Source organism: Mesoplodon densirostris, chromosome 10 (genome assembly GCF_025265405.1).
Source record: "Mesoplodon densirostris isolate mMesDen1 chromosome 10, mMesDen1 primary haplotype, whole genome shotgun sequence".
NCBI lineage: Eukaryota > Metazoa > Chordata > Mammalia > Artiodactyla > Ziphiidae > Mesoplodon > Mesoplodon densirostris.
Window position 1 is genome coordinate 92,226,409 of NC_082670.1, and position 20,804 is coordinate 92,247,212.

A 20,804-nucleotide genomic window follows, 5' to 3' on the forward strand; every position below is an offset into this window, starting at 1 on the left:
GGAGGTCCAGTATGTGCCAGTAGAACTTGCCAGTTATTGTGACAACCCAAAACATCCTTCCCACAATTCCAAATGCATCCTAGCAGGACGATACCTCACCCTCAGCGGAAATCGATGGATTTTTTTGTGCTCGTTCACCTGCAACATCTGCTGTGCACACCTTGAGCCTGCATCCTGCCATCTCTTAGGTGCCTACTTGGCCAGAGGTTCCAGGTGTTTAAATATTCTCATTCCTAGAACTTTAAATACAATGGGATCTCAAAGAATTAAAATGTAATGCTAATATGAGAACCATTCGGAATATATCTGAATTTTAGATGATTTATAAGGCAACATGGAACCTTGTAGAATCTCAGGGACATTGTCATAACTGCTGTTCCTTGTCCCGTGGCCAAGCAGAAAAGAGAGTTAATAGAATGTTGGCTGTCAGTTCATGGTGAATAATAAGAGGAGGTGTCCTCGTGCTTCACATTTATGATTGGGGATGCCCTGGAAGAAGAGTTAGGAAACTCTGGAAACTTGATCTGGTGATTGTGGCTGTTAAAGTCTCAGAAGAATTCATTTCTACACTGGCTTGTGAATATTACTCTATACCAAATCTATGTCAGAAAGAAAAATGTGCATTTATGTATATATGACTAGCTCTGTTTTATTGTACTAATTATCACAGAGCTTTTTTGGGCACCAATTGTGAGCCAGGCATTGTGCGAGTTTCTTCGAATGCTTTGTTTAATGTAATGTCCACACAACCAACGGCTCTGCGGAGAGCAGCAATACAATCCCAGTTTGCATGTAAGGGAATTAAGGCTCAAGAAATTTGTGCCACTTGCTCATGATCACCTAGCCTAGATCATGAGCGGCAGAGTCAGATTTCAAACCCAAACTCTAGAATTCACTCTGTAACTTGTTTAGACAACGTGGATCTGGAGTGGTTATCCTACAGGTACCCACCAAGTGCCAGGCCCTGCATTGGGAAAACAGGACAGAGATGTCCCTGCCTGATTGGATGTATGGGTAGGTGCACGAGTGCGTGGATAGATGGGTAAAAGTAAATGATGGGGCAAATGCATGGAATAATGAGAGAATCCGATGAAGAGAAGATGGAATGGGAGAGTAAGTGAATGAGTGACGAAATTGAAGTAAACGAGGGAATGGAACGGAGTGGGAGACAATGAATGAATGAACGAATGAATGAGTGAATGAATGGATGAATGAGGAGGTGAGAGGTTTTTAGGCTGCCCTACCTGAAGACGGAGCGCCTGGCGGCTGGCGGGTGGGCGGACGGACGGGCGGCTACTCCACACAGTACGGTAGGCGCGGGCTGCTCCTCCTCGGCCTGGCTCACGCCTCCCCCTCCCTCCCCTTCTTCCTCCTCCGTCGCGCGCCCGCTCGCCTGTCGGCCGCCCGGACCCCAGTCCCCGGCGGGCGGGCTGAGGAGGCGGCCGTCGCGCGCCGCTGCCCTCGCCCCGCCGCCGCCGCCCGGCGCGCCACGATGCGCAGAGGGGCCGCGCCGCCCAGGGGCCGCCGCCGCCGCGCCGCACCATGAAGCTCCGCAACAAGGCGGCGGCGCTGCTCCTGCTCGCGCTGGCCGCGCTCCTGCTCGCGGGGCTGTCCCTGCGCGCCCGCCGCGCCGCACACCCCGCGCCGCTCGCTCGCCTCGCGTCCGACCCGCCGCGCCGCCCCGCGCCGGCCCCCGCGCGCCTCCCGGGCCCGGGTGCCCTCCCGGGGGCCGGCCAGAGCGCTCGCCGGCGCCGGCCTCCGCGTCCGCGCCCCCGAGCCAGCCGTCGGGGCGCCGCGAGCCTGAAGAAGTTGGCGAGGTGAGTCGTGGCAGCCCCAGAATCCCATCCGCGGACCTGTGTCTCCCTCCTTCCACCCGTGTCCGGTCCAAGGGAGGCTGTGGGCTGGAGGGACAAACTCCAAGTTCACCCACGGGCTGCCCACTTTTATTTCTTTCCCGACTAGAAATGAAAAACCGTCTTCGTGGAGTCCTGTTAACAGCGCAGTGCTGGTCATCAGCGTACCTTTTGAAAAGAGAAGTGTCAGGGAAAGTGGTCTGCATGGTACATTTTTAACTGTCAGGGCAAAGGATTTTTTTTTTTTTTTTTTGCATTCTTGCAAACATGCTCCCTTTGTCGAATTTCTCAAAAGCCATCACGATTTAAGAATGCTTTATCTAACTCTCATGTTTCACTGGAGAATTTCTACCCAAAACTTAGATCTGATTGAGTTGGAAAAGTTAGATGTTTACTAAGCACTGGCTGCCTCTCACTGAACCGCGAATCTCCCCCTGTGCTTAGAACAGAAGAGGCGCTCGACCTGAGTGTACTAAGAAGTGTTCTCCTTGGAAGCGTGGGGCTTTCCCTGTTCCTCCTTTTTCAGACTCATGTGTGGTCAGAGCCCTGCAAGGAAAACATCTTAGCCTTCGACATTCTGTTTGATATCCTCTTTATCTGCACAGAGCTTAACCCGCCACAGCTTTTCATCTTTGGCTTTAGGGTTGCTGGAACACCCGCAGGTTAGGGATTTGCGTTCATTTCCTTTGTTGTGGAGAGCTTTTTAACAATCCCCTTGTCTTGTAGCCCTCTGTTTCCTCTACCCTTTGGAGACTGTTGATGTTTCTAACTGCCAGTTGCAACGTCCACATTTGCTGGGCTCCTTAATTACTCGAAACGAGTGGAAGACTTCTTTTTCACCGTAATGACTAAATTTGGTTTGGCGTTTTTACTGTAAGTGAGAGAAAAGTCAGGAAACCTAGTAAGTAGCTGTGTCAGCTTTTGTTTCTCCTCTCCCTGGTAAGAAATGTACAGATGGGTATGGACAAGTTTTAGGGGAAAAAACCCCAGTGATGTATAGAATTGCTTTTAAGTCTATTTAGAACCATTTACAATCTCTTATGGATGTATTCACTCTTTAAAATAAGGATATTTCTGTTAGGAAGTTAATAGGGTTTTCCCTCTTATGTACTGAGGTTTCTTGTAATGGATTCTATTATGGTTTAACTACAAAGTTGCTATGATTTGTAAGTTGATGGGACAACTTGGAAGATAATTAGAATGGACACCATTTATCACAGCTAACTTTTTACGAGGCATAGTGTTAACCACAGTACATTAAAATAGTCATTATTAACACTAAGGTTACGTTCATTAACTACGCCATCTGCACCATAACCCTAGATAGTGGTTCTCCTGGCATTCTCTTTGAACCAGCAGCACCAGAGTTACCTGGGGCTTTGTTGGAAATGCTGAGTCTCACCCCTCCCCTCCTCCACCCAGGCCCATGAAATAAAAAATCAAGAGGTTGAGTTCAGTAGTATGTGTTTTAACAAGCCCTCCTCTTGTTTCTGATGCACACCAAACTTTGAGAGCCTGCTCTGTGAAGTAAGCACTAATATTATTTCCATTTTACAGATGAGGAAAATATTACACAAGGTTTAGCAATTTGTCCAAGGTTCCATGATGAGGATAAAGATCCCAGCAGTCTTGATACAGGTTGAGCCCTTTCGTACTAATGCAGATGTCATACACTAGGCTTGCCTGCATTCATAATTTTCCTGAAATTTTTCTGAAGAAACATCATAGATTTTTGGAACTGTCTTCATCCTTCAAGGTGTTGGGAACATTGGGGCAGCATCTTCTTGTCTCTGTCTGAACAAATTGGCTCTGACTCAGAAGAGATCATGAACAGAATCCAAAAGGTTGTTTTCGGGAAGGACTATTTCCATGAGCAACAGTATCTCCTGAAGCCATTTTTCTTCTAATCGTATCTCTTAGATTATCATGGAAATCATGAGCAACACCATAAGAATAAAGAACAACATTTTCAAACTCAGGAAAGAGGAAAAAACAAAAAGAGCCACAGGAAGTCTCAGGCTCGAATGCATAAACATGAAAGTCTAGCGTCCTCTGGCGAAGTTGACGTTTTCAGGGACTTATTAATGTTTCTTTTGCTACCTGGACAGAAATAGCGACAGCACTAAGGGAGCAGGAGGAAAGATCTCTGCATGGACGCCTTTGTTTCTTTCCTAATCCTGCCTGGGTTAAATTTTTGTGGTTTAGGAGGAATTTCATTTTGGGGAGGGAAAAGAAAGCCTCATGTTTTCAGAAAATGAGCGCTTTAATCTCTTTACATGGCTTGAATCCAGAAGAGACGAAGGCTATGTACGTGATCTTGTATCTCGAGCCTGGGCAGTAGTCGGCAGCAAGCGTGGAGTTGGGTGGGACCCAGTCCACCACCTGCTGACCATCCTCAGACCAGGCTGCACTGCTCCCCCCGGGGTCCTGGTGTAAGTGAAATCCTGCCACGTCAGCACAGCAAGCATGGCACTCTCCTTCCACATCTTGTTTTCATTTTGGAGAAGTTTCCAGGGACTTGCCTAGTTAGCAGGCAGACCCTACAATTTTATAACTAGTCATTTGTATGCAGTCTGTCCTGTGGTGGGCTCTCCTTTCTATAAATATAAAGCTGGGAGGTAAGGTCTGAGTTTTAGGTCAAGGGTGGGATCTGAAAACGTACACCACACTATAAGTAGCCATTCCAGTGCACAAGAGAAATGAAATCTTCCTTCTATTTTGTTTTTTTTTTTGGTGATTTAGACCTGGCTGACTTCCAAAACAAATTTGAGACGACTAACAGTAACAGAGACATATACAATAAGGCCATTGAAGTACTTATGAAACATGAAAAGTCATAAAGAGGAGTGGGAAAGAAGTACTTTTTGTCAAAAACTAAGGCCACTGTTTTTTTTTAATTACTAATTTTTCCAAATCTGAATTCTATTTATTTTTAATTTTTGCTGCGTTAGGCCTTCGTTGCTGCACGCGGGCTTTCTCTAGTTGCGGCGAGCAGGGGCTGCTCTTTGTTGAGGTGTGTGGGCTTCTCATTGCGGTGGCTTCTCTAGTTGCGGAGCACAGGCTCTAGAAACACGGGCTTCAGCAGTTGTGGCTCGCGGGCTCTAGAGCGCAGGCTCAGTAGTTGTGGCGCACGGGCTTAGTTGCTCCGCGGCATGTGGGATCTTCCCGGCCCAGGGCTTGAACCCATGTCCCCTGCATTGGCAGGCATATTCTTAATCACTGAGGCCACTGTTGTTATGAGGATGAAGTGTTCAATTTAGCTCTAACGGGGCTTCACTGGTGGCGCAGTGGAAAACCCGCGTGCAGCAGCGAAGACCCAATGCAGCCAATAAATAAATAAATAAATAAATAAATTTATTTTTAAAAAAATTTTAGCTCTAACCTTCCTGGCAGCCATGTCAAAAAGGGAACGATGATGGGCTGCCTTATTTTCTTTGAATGATAAGGGGAAAAGTTTATCAAGAGGGATCATTTATTCTTCATGGAACTGAATTCTAAAATGAGAATTTTACATTAGTATAGACTTCGGATTTCAGAAGTCTATCTCTCCAGCTTGCTTCTGAAAACTCCTCTTTGAGCCTACATACGGAAGAGGAAGTTGAATATAACTGCCCATCTGTGTGATAGGAAAAAGAATTTGGCATCTGGAATCCAGAGGATTGGGTTCTAGTCCTGAGCCATTTCACCCTAATTTGCTTATCTGTAAACGAGTGGGTCGATCTACAAGTTTTCTAAGATCTCTTCCGGCTCTGACATTTGATGGTCCTGTGATGAGATCAACAAGTTCAGCTGCAAAGTCCCGACAATGACTGTTGCTTAGCCCTTTGTGCCATCTCTTGCAAAATCACTGTTTCTCATTTACTGGCTGTAGCCTAGAGCTCCAACTGATTAGTCAGCCTCAACCCCCTCCTGAACTTTATTCTTTGTCTCTGTGTTAGCCTGGCTATTGCTGTTTTCTCTTAAAATATGGCTTCTAAGGGAGAGTTAGGCTACCTCTGTCATTTTATTCCACAGTCATTCAGCAAATGTTTATTGCACATGTATCCTGGGGCAGGTACTCAGTGTGCAATGGTGAATGGAGTTGCTTCCCTCCCAGAATTTGGGGGAGGGGGGAGGGGGAGGGGAGACAATACAGAAACAGATTACACACTTGGCAGCCTCTGGAGCTGCCCCGAGAGGAAGCGTGCCTATTTGCTCATCAAGAGACAGCACTTCCTGCAGTTCTCTTTGGTCTCTGAGATAAGTCTTCTCAGAGGGTTCAAGCCTGAATTAATGTCTTACTAAAGAGGGATGATGTTATACAGCAAAAAGTCAAGTCTGTGGCCATCCTATAATTAGCTGGTTGCCCCAGAACACATTACAGATCTCTAGATCTTGGGGACCATCTATGATATTTTGTCACTGTGATTCCTGATTCTTGTCCAATTCATTTTTGTTGATTGGTCCATGAGACCCCTCTTTCACCCTCTCCGTGTATTCAGTTAGTAAGCCCTCTTGGTTTTATCCCCAGATATAACCCCAATCCCACTATATCTACCACTTCCATGCTACCACTGAGCTAAACACCATAGTTTGACACACGGACTACAGTAGCTTCTCTCTGGCTTGGGGTTTCCACTCTAGCGCCCTCTACAGTCCATTTTCCATACAGCTGCTGGAATAATCTTAAATATGTAACTGGGTCACTTTGCTGGTTCCAGTGCCTAACTTCCCATCATACAGAGTAAAATTCAATTTCTTAGTGTGGCCTTTGAACCCTTGTTTGATTTCAGCCCATTTAGCTGTCTGACCTCATGTCCTACCCTTCCCCACTTCACTCACTCTGCTTCAGCCACACTGGCCTTCAAATGCACTCATTCCTACCCCAGCACTGTTTACTTTTTCCTGTGGTGGAATGTTCTTTGCTCACATCCTTGTGTGGCTAGCTCCCTCATTTCTTTCAGGTCTGCTTTCAGATTCTGTCCTCAGAGGGATCTTCCCAGCTGCCTTAGAAAAAAGGACCCTGCCCATCATCTTCTACCACCTTACTCTTATTTCGTATTTTTTTTTAAATAGCACTCATCATTGTATGAAAATCCTACTTTGTTTGCTGCTCCCCCCTTCATGCACACTTCATCTCTTATTAATCAATGTACCACTGGCACCTAGAACAGAGATGATTTCACAGTAGGTACTCAATAAATATTTGTCAAATGAACTAATGAATGAGTAAATGCAGCAACACCCCCTTGTGCCAGCACTATATTGTTACTAACACTTTACTTATATTATTAAGTTACATGTTATCTAATAATATTCAAAACAATCTTACACCCTTTAGGAAAATAGCAAGGGTCTCTAATAGTAACATCCTTCCGGGCTTCCCTGGTGGCGCAGTGGTTGAGAGTCCGCCTGCCGATGCAGGGCAGGCGGGTTCGTGCCCCGGTCTGGGAGGATCCCACATGCCGCGGAGCGGCTGGGCCGTGAGCCATGGCCGCTGAGCCCGCGCGTCCGGAGCCTGTGCTCCGCAACGGGAGAGGCCATAGCGGTGAGACGCCCGCGTACCGCAAAAAAAAAAAAAAAAAAAAAAAAAATAGTAACATCCTTCCAAGAGAGGGAATGTTTTTCTTTTTAAGAGGTTTTATTTTTTAGAACAAATTTGTGGAAAAATTGGGGAGTATGTAGTACAGAGAGTTACCATATACCCTGTACCCAATTTCCTCTCTGATTAAAAGCTTACACTGGTATAATACATATGTTATCATTTATCAAGTAATAGTGATACATTATTACTAATGTTTAATGTATTTAGATTTCCTTAGTTTTTACTTAGTGCTCTTTTTCTGTTCCAGGATTCTATCCATGACACCACAGTACATTCAGTTGTCATGTCTCTTTAAGCTCCCCTTGGCTGTGACAGTTTCTGAGACTTCTCTTGTTTTTGATGACCTTGTGAGTTTTGAAGAGCACTGGTCAGATATTTTATAAGATATTCCACTGTTGGAATGTGTCTCATGTTTTACTCATGGTGATAACTGGGGTTATGGGTTATCTGGAGGCAGACCGTAGAGGTAGAGTGCCATTTTCATCACGTCCTATCAAGTGCGTATACTATCGACATGATTTAACGTTGACCTTGGTCACTGGCTGAGCTAGTGTTTGTCAGCTTTCTCCACTCTAGACTTACTCTTTCCGCCCTCACTATACTCTACTCTTTAGAAGGAAGTCACTGTGCATAACTCACGCCTAAGGAGTGAGGAGTTATGTTCCCCCTCCTTGAGGGCGGAGCGTCTCTATATAAACAATTTGAAATTCTTTTGTGTGGGAGATGTTGTGTTTCTTCTCCCCCCTTTATTATTCAGTCATAAATCAGGATGGACTTGTAGATATTGATTTTGCGCTTTGAGTTACAGTCCAGTATGACTTTATTTTGTTGCTGAAATTGTTTCCATCTGGTGATGAGTAGCTCTTTCACTTGGCTGGTCTGCTCCTTTGGTAGACCCCCATCACTGTGTTTCGGCTTTCTGTTTTCAGTTTTGCCTTTCTGAGCACTTTTTAACTCTCTGGCGCTACAAGATGCTCCAGGCTCATCTTGCTTCTCTGGATGAGGGAGTGTTTTTATTTCCTAGAAGCACCAGCAAAAGTTTTCTCCTATCTCATTGGCTTTGGTTGGTTTAAATGGCTCCAGTGTGGATGAGGAAATGGGACGGAATAGAGGGGTGGGATGGGATTAGCTAATTGAAGTAATCCAAGCCAGGGCCACCCCTTGAGTTAGGGATGAAGCCAAGACCACCTAAACCACTGGGGGGAGGGTGATGTAATAGACTTGTCTTTGGCTCCTGACCTCCATTCTCCCACCCCACCCCCAGTTTGACAGTGAACTGTACCTCCAGGCAATGGTCTAAGCCTTCCATGACAGTCCCATCCCTGTCATAGTGTAAACTTTATATATCCAGGGCTAAGACATAATTTCGTTTCTCTGGCAATAGTTACTGGTCTACAGGTGTTACATGACCCAAGCTGGCCCAATCAGCTCCTGATTAAGAAGGGAATGGAATAAGAAGGGAAGGACTTATTTTACATTATTGGACAAAAGACTTTGTCTCTAGATATGAACAAGGAAATAAATAGTCCCAGTTGTCACCACGATCCTTAGAAAACCAGCTTTGGCTGAAGTCATCACTCTGGGCATTAGAGTAGAGAAAGAAGGAGACTATGGGTCCTTGAGGACAGTACTGAGCCCTGGGATCCACAGATCCAGAGGCCTGCCCTATCTAGGGCCCGTCTCTTCCACGCTGGAGTTAAGGTTTCTGTTATTTGCATCCAGAATCCTCTTAACAGAACCAGATGGTTCTTTAAATCAAAACCTCAGTGCTGCTGATGGAGAGAGAGGGGAATGGCTATAGGGGGCACACAGGAAATGAAGGTCCATCACACCCTGGAGTGGCCATTCTGTGCACCTGACCTTGTCCCAGGTGGCAGGTGATTCCGGGATAGGTTCCTAAGCCAAATTAGAGCCTTTTTTTAGGGATTTAAAAAATTGGGGTCAGAGACAGCATAAGGGAAAACTGTTTCTAGTGGCTGCAGCTATGTCTCTGCCAGGTGGAGGAAGCTGGTCTGCATGGAAAGTTCATGGACCCAAGATGAGCTGGAGGGGTGAGAACCAACATCCAGCAACTGGGGTGGGGGTGGGTTCTGATGTTGTGCCCAAGGTCAGCTTCTGCCCTTTGCCACTGTCCCGTCCCTGTCCTAGCTTCCATGAATTGAGTTTCTGTCACTCACCACCATAACGTCCTGACTGATGTGGATATGTAGCACCTACTTTTAGCACCTTTAGAAAATTCCGTAAATAGTGGCCATATTGACACATCTCCCTAGAAACTCCATAGGTGAGAGTCCTTGGAAGAAAATTTGAGAACAGATTTGTTTCCTTTGGAAATACTTCTCTTCATGTTATAATTTACTGTAAGAAAATAAGAGGTAAAGTTTTATGTTATATCTATCTTGCCACCATTTAAAGTATTAAAAAAAAAAAAGAAAATAAGAGGCTTCAGTTGAAGACGGAATTCATTTTATGTTCCCCTCCAGATCTTCCCCAGTGCTTGATTTATCTCATACGATGAAATTTCGAAAACTGGCCCCTGGAAAGAGGAGTTTCTTGACTTGATGCCTTTATTGGGAGTCCGTGATTTTTTTGGCAGCCAGGAGCGACTGTGGTGTATTTGAGGGTGATGTTTGGATGCCCCTCCCCCCGACCTCTTTTAGCAACGTGGAAGACTGTCATCTTCTGGTAAAAATTCATCATGGTTCAATTTAGAGTCCCAGCTTTCCATAAATAGGAGGCAATAGAGAACACATAATCTGAAGCGTGATTTCCTTTTATACAAGAGGAAACTGAGGTCCAAAGAGCTAAAATTGTAATAATGCACATAAAGCCCCAAGCACAGGGCTAGCTCATGGTGATCACTCAGCAAGTGACGTGCTGTTCTGAGTACTGTTAGTGTCCATGGCTGCTTTATTATTTAGAAACTGAATCCTAACTAGATCCAGCTGACTGGCTGTGTGGCTTTGAATGAGTCAGTGCTCCTCAGCCAATCTAGGCTTTCTCCTAAGTTCAACGAGGAAGTGAAACGATGTGAGTCAAAGGCTGGCACGGTACCTGCAACACGAGAAGTTCTCAGCAAATGTTAGCCAGAGCTAAGATGTGGATTTAGGCAGGCTTTTCCCTGGGTTGTGTCTTGAGGAAATGAAGACAGCTTCCACATATAATGAATGCTACCCTAACCCCAGTGTCCTGGTCCTTAGTAAAAGCTCGGGGAATAGATGGGACAGGACCCTTTTCACTGCCTCTGGTTGAGTTGGGCGATGGTTCTGGAGACTTTGAGACCTGGAAGTCAGGCGGTCTGTAGCTTCGGTTTCTACTCAAGGGCAGAGGACTATTGTTTCTGAGCTTAGAAAAGCAGAGGGTAAGTGAAGAGTCTTCGGGAATTAGGAGGTGTCCTCGGGCACCAAAACACAGAATTTTGTTCACAGACAGTGCTCTTCAGGGGCCTGTGTCTCTGCTTGGGCTTGAACCCTTGCTCTGCTTTTTCCTCATCCCAATTTTGTGGGAATTAAAAGGAGCCGGGTTGTCTGACCACTGGTTCCAAAGTAACAAGCCTTAGTGTTCAAGTATCAGATTTCATCCCTCAGGAGGAGTGGGTTAATGGATGTCGGTGTTAATGTCTGAGAACTTTTTAAAATGTACAAACACTTCAAATCTCGTTTGCAATCATGTAGAGTATTGACACTTAAATTTTTTGCTGCTCTGCCTTGCCCATTTTGGGCATGGACATAAAATATTTGGAGAAAAATGAAGGCTTCTGATGCATCTAAGTTAATATTTAATAATAATGATGATAACAACTAATATTTAATGATGACTTAAAACATGTCAGGTACCGTATGAAGTGCTTCACCACGTTATTTCATTTAATCTTCGTAACAACCTAAGGGGTGGGTACTATTACTGGATAGGTCAAATTCTTTTTCATTTGGAGTGATGGAATCCCAGCTCATCAGCTGATATCATTTAATCATAAAAGGGGATTTACTAGCTCATTAAACTGTGATGTGCAAAGGAGGTAAAGCTTCAGCCATGGGTGTGTCCAGGATGTGTGACCATCTTGCCTCCATCTTTTAACTCTGCTTCCTTCTGTGTGGGCCACACTCTCAGGTCAGATTTTTCCATGTGATAGTTCCAACGGGTCTGGGCTTAAGTCCTCCTGCTTTAGTAACCTTGAAGGGGAAGACTTCATCCAGCAAGAGTCCCAGGGCTGCCTCTAACCGCCCTGGCTTGGATCACATGCATACCAAACCCCTGATGGCCGCACCTGGGGGAGGATGCTTCAGTCCATCCAAACCTCATGAACTGAGAACAGTGGTTTCCCCCGAAGAAAACTGAGGTGCTCTTACCAGAAACACCTGGAAATGGACGCTAGTAAGAAACACCAAAACCGAAAGCAAGGGGCCACTAGAATCAACAAGCCCTTTTTACAGATGGGGAAACTGAGGGTGAGAAGTAGTTAAAGTGTTTGCCCAAGATGCGACAAGTGGCAGACCTAGAATTTGAAGCCAGGTCTGTGTGCATCTAGATCCATATTGCTTACAACCATACTGTACTTGGGAACAAATCTTGAAATTTGAAGTATTTGATGGCTTTCCAGAATCCCTTTGAAAAAGATCCCTTTGATAAAATCTCTTTTCTTTTTTTAAATTTGAAAATTGTTCATATTTGTAAGGGAAAAAAAACAGATTATAAAAATTATCCCATTCTTGGGCCTCCCTGGTGGCGCAGTGGTTGAGAGTCCGCCTGCTGATGCAGGGGACGCGGGTTCGTGCCCCGGTCTGGGAGGATCCCACATGCCGTGGAGCGGCTGGGCCCGTGAGCCATGGCCGCTGAGCCTGCACGTCCGGAGCCTGTGCTCCGCAACGGGAGAGGCCACAACAGTGAGAGGCCCGTGTAACGCAAAACAAATAAATAAATAAATAAAATAAAAAATTATCCCATTCTTTAAAAGTTTTTACATATTTATATACACACACCCACATATAGTGGTTATAACTCTGGAAGATGGTATACCAAAACGTTAACAGAGGTTATGAAGTTGGTTTGGTTACCCCTTGCCCGCCTTTGCTTGTCTGTATTTTACACTTTTTTCTGTGATAAGTATATGCATTACTTAAATATTTATAAAATAATTTAAAGTATATTAATTATCATAAAAATTTAAAATCCCTATTTGCCTGAGGCATAAGAGGATGGAAATTAGCTGGGGAGACCACTTTTCCTTCGTTTAAATTGTTAAGTCCCTTATGCTCTTTTTCAGGAAATGAGATAGAGGTGCTCATTCGCAGAATATGTAATCCTCATGCTTCTCCCTCGTATGTCACCAGACATTTATTTCAAACCAGCGCTGCTGGTCCATATTTTTAAAATCTCAATAACATCTTAATTTGAAAAGAAGAGGGAGATAGAGAAATAGAATCCCCTGTGTGTCAGCAACAATTACGGGGGGAAGAATGAAATGAGAATCAGTCCAGGCAGCATCGTAGAGTTTTGGAAGGAGAAGAATTATAAACCCATTTGTGCGTGACCTCAGCTAAGGGCGAGAGGATGGATTATGGAGGTGGAGATGGTGCAGGTGTGCCCTGCGAGTCACACCTGGCGGGGCTGTGGGTGAGGACTGAAATCCAGTCCACCTTCGGATCACTGAGTCAGGAGCTCTGAGTAGAGATAAAGGCTTCATCTGCCTGGAGGAGCTCCTTTTCTGACTCGCTTGTGTGTGACCCCAAATACAGCATCATAACTAAAAGCAGGGCTTCTTAAGTCCAGCCCCCTGAGTTTGAATCCTTGCTCTGCTACTTCCTAATCATAAAGCATGTATATGTGTACAATGATGGCTAAAAGCAGACACACACACCTAGAGACGCACAAAGTCACCAACTTTGGACATTAAACACCTACTGTGTGTTAGACCTAGACTTTGTTTAGGAACACAGCCATGTTTCAAATATCATGATCCAAACTAAATACAAACTATTAGTAATTGGATGCACTTATCAAATGATTTTATCAAGCCTCCCCCTCATGGCAGATATTTTTGGCACTGTGTCAACACTGTTCAATGTAATGCTGGGACTTCAGGCTTTTCTGTCTGTCTTGGAAGATTAAAGATAGTTGATTTAACTCCAAACCATGGGTCGTTAAAAGTGATTTAACTGTTAGCACAGTCCTGAGCATCACGTCTGGGTTGCTACGTGAAGGCTCTACTTACAGCTTCAGTGCGGAAATTTTTTGTCAGGGGTCTCTCGTGTTCCCAGACCTGTGGTTTGTGAAGAGCTTCACTAGTGCCTCTGGCTGCCAGCACTTAAGGCAGATAGAAACACCCATCACCAGACGCTCCTACTAGGGGCTGAATCAAGGTATTTCCACCACTCTGACCGCATTTGCAAACTTCTACATTCAGATAGCCATGGCTTCCTCTTGTAAGAGATTCCACTAGGGGAGAGGGGAGTGGCATTCTGCTAGTCAAGTCTTCCCCTAGGGTGAGCATATTCAACCTCTTAAAATTTGTCTGCCTCCCTCCCCACCCTCACATTTCTGTGTTTCCTTCCCTGTTCAAACTCGTCACCAAATGTTTCAGGCTGTGTTTGAAAGAACTGTGATTTTTTTCCCATCCAGCTCACACTGCCGGCCCGTATCATAGCATCAGGTTTACCTGAGTTAAGTTAGCCTGTCAGTTAAGAAGCAGCCCTGGAAACAGAGGTAGCAGCAGACGGCAGAAAAGAGGGTCTGAGTAGAAGCAATTACTCGCTTTAATAACTCAGTGTGTTTTGCAGTAATAGGCTCCAAAGTAAATAGCATACACACAAATGCCGTATTTCATTATTTATACACTCCAGAAATTGAAGTTTAATTAAGGCACACGCTTGAGACTTTTTAAGCAATTAAGGAGACGCTTCGTCTTGGGCAGTGCGGAGGTGGTGAGGCTGCTTCTGCTCTGAGCCTTCTGTGTTATTATAAGCATCATTTCTCATTGGATCACAGGGCTGGCTTAAGCCAGGACAATGGGGGCGGTGTTTTCCAAGCCTCAGTTGTTCCCACGTCAGTATCATGATTCTTTTAACATGACTACACTACCATATGCTGACTTTAAAAGGAAAAAGTTTAAATCTATCCTTGTTGTAAATGTGTGCCTTTATTTATTTAATGAACAACTTTATTGCAATATAATTCAAATACCCTTAAAAGGTGTATGTACACTGTGGAGGTTTTTAGTTTACTCACAGAGTTGTGCAGCCATCCCTGCTATCCAATTTCAGAACAGTTTCATCACCCAAAAAAGAAACCCTATACCCATAAAAACAGCCACTCCCCATTTGCCCCTTCTGTGAGTCCCTGGTAACCACTAACCTGCCTTATGTCTCTATGGATTTTTCTATCCTGGACTTTTCATACATATGGAGTCATAAAACATGCGGTCTTTTATATTTTCACGAGGTTCACAGTTCACGGTTTTAAAGGTTCGTACATGTTGTCACATGCATCAGTACTTCATTCCTTTTTATTGCCAAATAATATTCCATTGTATGGATATACCACATTTTGTTTATCCATTCATCAGTTGATGGACATTTGGGTTGGACTTTTTGGCTATTGTGAGTAATGCTCCTATGAACATTTACAAATGTACACGTTTTTGTGAGGACATATGCTTTCATTTCTCTTGGGTAGATACCGAGAAATAGGATTGCTGGGTCATATGGTAGTTCTATATTTAAAATTTTGAGGAACTGTAGAACTACTTTCTGAAGTGGCTGCACCATTTTGCAATCCCACCAGCAATGTTTGAGGGTGCTAATTTCTCCACATTCTGAGTATAATTGTTTTTAAAGGAAATTTTATAACATCACCATGAATTGTCAGCAAAAACATAAACAGAAGGTAATTGTCAAATCAAACACTAAGAAAACCAAACAATGTTGTTCATTTCTAACTTGATACTCCTGCTGAAGGTTCTGTATCTAAAGTCTGCTGTCTTTTCAGTTGAAAGGGAGGATTAGGCAACATTAGAAAGGTGTTCATGGGACTTCCCTGGTGGTCCAGTGGTTAAGACTCCATGCTCCCAATGCAGGGGGCCTGGGTTTGATCCCTGGTTGGGGAACTAGATACCACATGAATGCTGCAACTAGGAAGTCTGCATGCTACAACTAAGAAGTCCACATGCCGCAGCTAAGAGTCTGCACACCACAACTAAAGATCCCGCATGCTGCAACTAAGAGCCAGCACAGCCCAAAATAAATAAATATTAAAAAAGAGAAAAAGAAAGGTGTTCAAGACGTATTAGCACCAACTGAGACTTTCTTATTGCATTGTTGAAAAAGAACTGAAAATGGAATAACTTCTCACTATGAGACTCAATGTTATTTGATGCAGTGTCTAAATGATAACTGAAACCTAAGCATCACCGCTTCAGAACACAAGGAATTTGGAGGCACTGATGCCATATGCAAGTGTGTTTCATCTTGTTTCAGCAGTCAGCTACACGGTTACCTCATACAAGGAGCTCAGAGGTGGCTGAGCTAATGTTTATTACGTTTTTTTGTTTTCCTTCTCATGGTATGGTGTTTTCCAAGAACTCTTGGGTAAATTTGAGAAACTGTCAAAATTACTACATTCTTGGGCTTCCCTGGTGGCGCAGTGGTTGAGAGTCCGCCTGCCGATGCAGGGGACGCGGGTTCGTGCCCTGGTCTCGGAGGATCCCGCGTGCCGCGGAGCAGCTGGGCCTGTGAGCCATGGCCGCTGAGCCTGCTCGTCCGGAGCCTGTGCTCTGCCATGGGAGAGGCCACAACAGTGAGAGGCCCACGTACCGCAAAAAAAAAAAAAAAAAAAAAAATTACTACATTCTTGCTAGGATAATAGCTATTAACCCAGTAAATCCATTCCAGGGAATGTAGTATAAGGAAATAATGCAAAGAAAGAAAGAAATCTATTTTTTAATATATATAACTGAGAACAACTGGAAACAACAACACAGAGGAAATGATGATAAGCCATGGTGTTTTAGCTGGATGGAATAAAATGATGGTCATGAAGACTTAAAAAGTAACAAGAAAAATAAAAGAAGCAGATGAAAAAAGTAGGATATAAAATTATATGTACAGCATTACTGCAGCTGTAAAAATATGTATTCAATGGAATAAAGACCAGAATGTAACATTCAAAAACACCCATTTTTTTATGGGGCAAGAAGTTTTTTCATGTACCAGCTTTACTATTTCAACACATGTTTTACATTTTTTAAATTGAAAATGTGCATTGTGTGTTTTATTCCAGTCTTTTATCTAAAGATATTTTCTGTTTATTGATACACTGTCTTATATTGACTGTAAATAATATTGTGTACTTGCTATAAATTACAATGAAAGAATATATAATCACCAGCTGAGGTTCATTTTTGGAATGAAATAAACAAAGACCATGATAGAAAATAAAAGGGACGGTGCTCCTTCAATGAGGTGTCAGGGGAGTCCATTCTACTGTCCAAAAGAGAAGGAGGCAGCTTTGCAAAGAGCTAGGGAAGAACATTCCAGGTGGAACAGTTTGTGTGAAGGTCCAGGATATGAGCCCAGCACTAGGTGCTTCAGGAAGTAAGAAGGAAAAGGCGCAGGGTGTTCAGCTCACAAAACTGAAGGATCGGGAACCATCTTTTTTTTTTTTTTTTTTTGCGGTACGCAGGTTTCTCATTGTTGTGGCCTCTCCCGTTGCGAAGCATAGGCTCCAGGCGCGCAGGCTCAGTGGCTATGGCTCACGGGCCCAGCCGCTCCGCACCACGTGGGATCTTCCCAGACCGGGGCACGAACCCGCGTCTTCTGCATAGGCAGGCGGACTCTCAACCACTGCGCCAGGAGGGAAGCCCAGAGAGCCATCTTCTAAAGCGCAGATGAAGTTCCGAAGAATGTTGAGGAACGGGGGTGAGGAGAAACACTGTGGGCAAGCAGCTCAACTCAGTGAATAAAGAGGAGTAAACCGGCAGCTGAGAGATGACAGCAACACGGAAGGTGGAATAGCTGCATCCACGGACTTCGCCATGGAGACATGGTCCGTGTCTGGGCGCGGCAGCGAGAAGCAAGGAGAAAACCAGCCCCGCCTACTGCCCTGAGGCCCCTAGGACAGGGCAGGAAGAACGGCTGCCCCTCGAGGGGTTTGCTGGGGAGGTGGCGTCCTCACAAGGCAGCATGTTTTCATTAAGGCAAGAGGTGAAGAGGAGGCCGTGAGAAAAGGCAGAGGATAGAATGGGCGTTCCTGAGGGCTCGAAGAGTTTGGGAGAGAGAGGAGAGGTGAGAGGTCAGCTCAGATGATGAGTTCCTGGCTGGCGATGAACTGCAAGTGGTTGTAGTCCAAGTGCAAACTCCAATATGCAAACTCCGGGGCCTCACCCCAGACCCACGGAATCAGAATCTCTGTGAGCTGGGGTTTCAATACTAACAAACACCTCCCGTGATGATGATATGCAGCCAGGTCGGGAATCCGCTGTGCGAGATGGTGTCTGGTGTCTCCTCCACCTATGAAACTGGTAGAGTGATGGAGATTTGATCAAGGTCCTAGCAGTGAGCTACAGAGAGGGAATGGATTCATGGAGCATTTCAAGGATGACTCCTGGTAAGAATATGAGAGAGGCGGAGTGAGTCCAAGGTGATTGGAAACCTATTTTTAAGACCTACCTTAAGACACTTTTGATTGCTAAGTTGTAAGTTTGTTTCAAACTGACTTAAGTAGAGGAGAATTTATTGGCTTGATCAATGAACTTCCAGGGTTAGGGTCAGTGCACCTGGATTCAGGTGCTCAAGTAATGCCACCCGAGATCTGACCCACCATCTTGTAGCTCTGCTTTCTACTCTGCTGACTGCCTTCCAGGCTCTACCAGTGTGGTGGTCAAGGTACCTGCCATCAGCTCCAGCCTCAGCAACAGGTCTTTAAAAATCCTGGACAGCAAATGTCCACTCCAGTCTTCTTTTATAAAGTGTAAATAAGAACATAGTTAACCACCAGTCAGAGCAGGGGAAGTACAGTTCCCCATCTCCCATTTGCCACCAACACCTGGTGACTCAAGGGGTTAAGAAGTCCTAGGTTCATAGACTGGACTTCCCTTGATCCTTGCAGAGCCTTCAGGTGACATTTGAGAGGGGCTGAGTGTGCTGTTGGTAAGATCTGGTGAAAGGCACACCATTTCATCACCCTTAAACTTGACTATTCCGTGTGACCACACAGCACAGACGCTTATTACCTGAAGCCCAGGATTTTTAATGTAACGTGAGAGGTAACACAGTAGGGGCAGCAAAGGTCTCGTTAAACCCCAGCCGCTGATACTTGAACTGCCACCAGGAGAGGCTTTTATTTGTCTTTTTTAGTACCTGTCACCAGACACCAAAAAAGATTGCAGGCCCCAGCCCCTGCTCTGTGTACCGTGCAGTCCCATATCACTGAAGCCTGCAAAGAAAAGAAGTGGCCTGCTGTGCTGCAGGGAGGTGCAAGCTTTTTTAATCAAAAAGAAAAACAAAGTATATGTCAAATAGTTTGGGCATAGGAATAAAACAGACAGTTACGTCATGAATTTCTGTGAACCCTGCACTCATCTTAAGAAATAAAAACTTAAGTCCCTGGAAATAACCACTGCCTTGCCTTTGATGTTTCTCATCCTCGTGCATGATGACTTTTACTCCATATGTCTGTGAACAACATGCAGTGCTGTTTTGCTGGTTTTCAAGCTTCATCAAAATGGTCTCATTCTATCACTGTCCTGCTACAAATTGCTCTTTCTCCTCTTTATCCTTAAGTTGACACGTGACTTTCTGAGTTGTTCGTTTTCACTGCTGTGTAGTATTCCACTTAAACTTGTCAAATATATTCATGATTCTCCTGTGCGTAGACAGAAAAGTTTTTTCCAACTTTTCACTATTATACACAGGGCTGCTGTGAGCGTTCTTGTGTGGGTCCTGTGCAAACGTGCAAGAGTTTTCTTCAGGTCACATACGTAGGGGTAGAACCCGAAGAGTGAGGGCGTATATATATATATCTTCACTCCGGATAGATGTTGCCAAAAGGCTTTCCAAAGTGTTTGGGTCAACTTACACTGCCACTAGCGGCATCTGAGCTGTCCCCCACCTCCATATCCTCTCTGAGATGTGTATGGTCCAACTTTTATTTTTTATGCTTTGCCAGTGCGAAAATAACGTGGAATCTCTTTATTGTTTGAATTAGTATTTCCCTCATTACTGAGGTTAAAACTTTTAATTTATGTAAAAGCCCAAGGTGTAAAGCTAAACTAGGCGGAGTTGTTCTCTTTGGGGGTGGGGTTATGGTTCGTATTTAAGATATCTAAGCTATTGTATTTATTATTTTAATACCTTTGGATACCTGTGTTTTTAAATATTGCACATAATTTTAAGCAAGTGAGTTTGCATTAAATCTCTTTCGTAGCATATTTTGGCTGGTATTTTGACTGTCTTTTTTTTTTAATTGACTGTGATTTTAGCATTATCTGTGACACATCCTTCCCACCCCTTTACATAAATTGGTTGGGAGTTGGCTTTAATAGCAGGTATGAAAACCCATCCATGAAGCTGAGTGAGAGAAGACGTCTGAATCCTGAAGGCAAGGGTTCTTGAGTTCACCAGGCATGCTCCTGATTTAGTGTCTTTACTCTGACTGTCCCCTCTGCCTGGAATCCTCCTCACCCAGAAAAGCACGTGACTCCCTCCTGCCCTCCCCACTGTCAAGTTGTCATCGGGTCTCACTTTCTCAGTGAGGACTTCCCTAACTTTGCACTGTATAATATATTCCAGCCCATCAGCCACTCCTGTATCCCTCCTGGCTCCATTATCTATTTCCTCCTAGCACTTACCACTGGATAACTTTCTATGTAAGTTACTTAGTTACTAAGTTACTATGGAAGTTACAATAGTTTGCTTTGACCATTATTCTTTCTTTGTCTTTTTCCTACCACCTGTAGAATGTAACTTCTGCAAGGGCAGGTTTGTTCACTACTGTCTTCCTGGCACCTAGAACAGCATCTGGCACATAGTAGGCACTCAGTATAGATTTGTGGACTAATAAATGGGCTGCAGTTAGCAAGGCAGAGAGAGCAGAGAAGAGCATTTCTGAGAGACAGTGTATGTGCCAAGGCCCAAAGGCAACCCAGCGTGGTCTCATGACTAGGAGTGAGCTGGAGAGCTGCAATATAAGTGTGACTGTGATTATGCATGGCTGCCCATGCAGGCGGAGTGTGCTAGAGGCAGTTACAAGAGCTATAAGTAGGAGCCACAGTCAGCAGTTCGGACTTGACCTTGAAGGCAGTCGGGAGCCTTACATGATTTTTATCAAGGGAGTAACACGATCCTATGTGCATTTTTAGAAGAACGTCACTCTGG

At 44.5% G+C, this 20,804-nt stretch overlaps 1 protein-coding gene across 1 annotated transcript in view; it reads left to right on the top strand.

Moving 5' to 3' along the window:
• The first annotated feature begins 1,520 nt into the window (after window positions 1-1,520).
• The window catches only part of GXYLT2 (glucoside xylosyltransferase 2), an 83,120-nt gene continuing 63,836 nt past the window's right edge, over window positions 1,521-20,804 (top strand). The window contains exon 1 of the mRNA XM_060109171.1: window positions 1,521-1,817. Within this exon, the coding sequence (XP_059965154.1) occupies window positions 1,543-1,817 (275 nt within the window). The 5' untranslated portion in view covers window positions 1,521-1,542. The remainder of the gene's footprint in view (window positions 1,818-20,804) is intronic.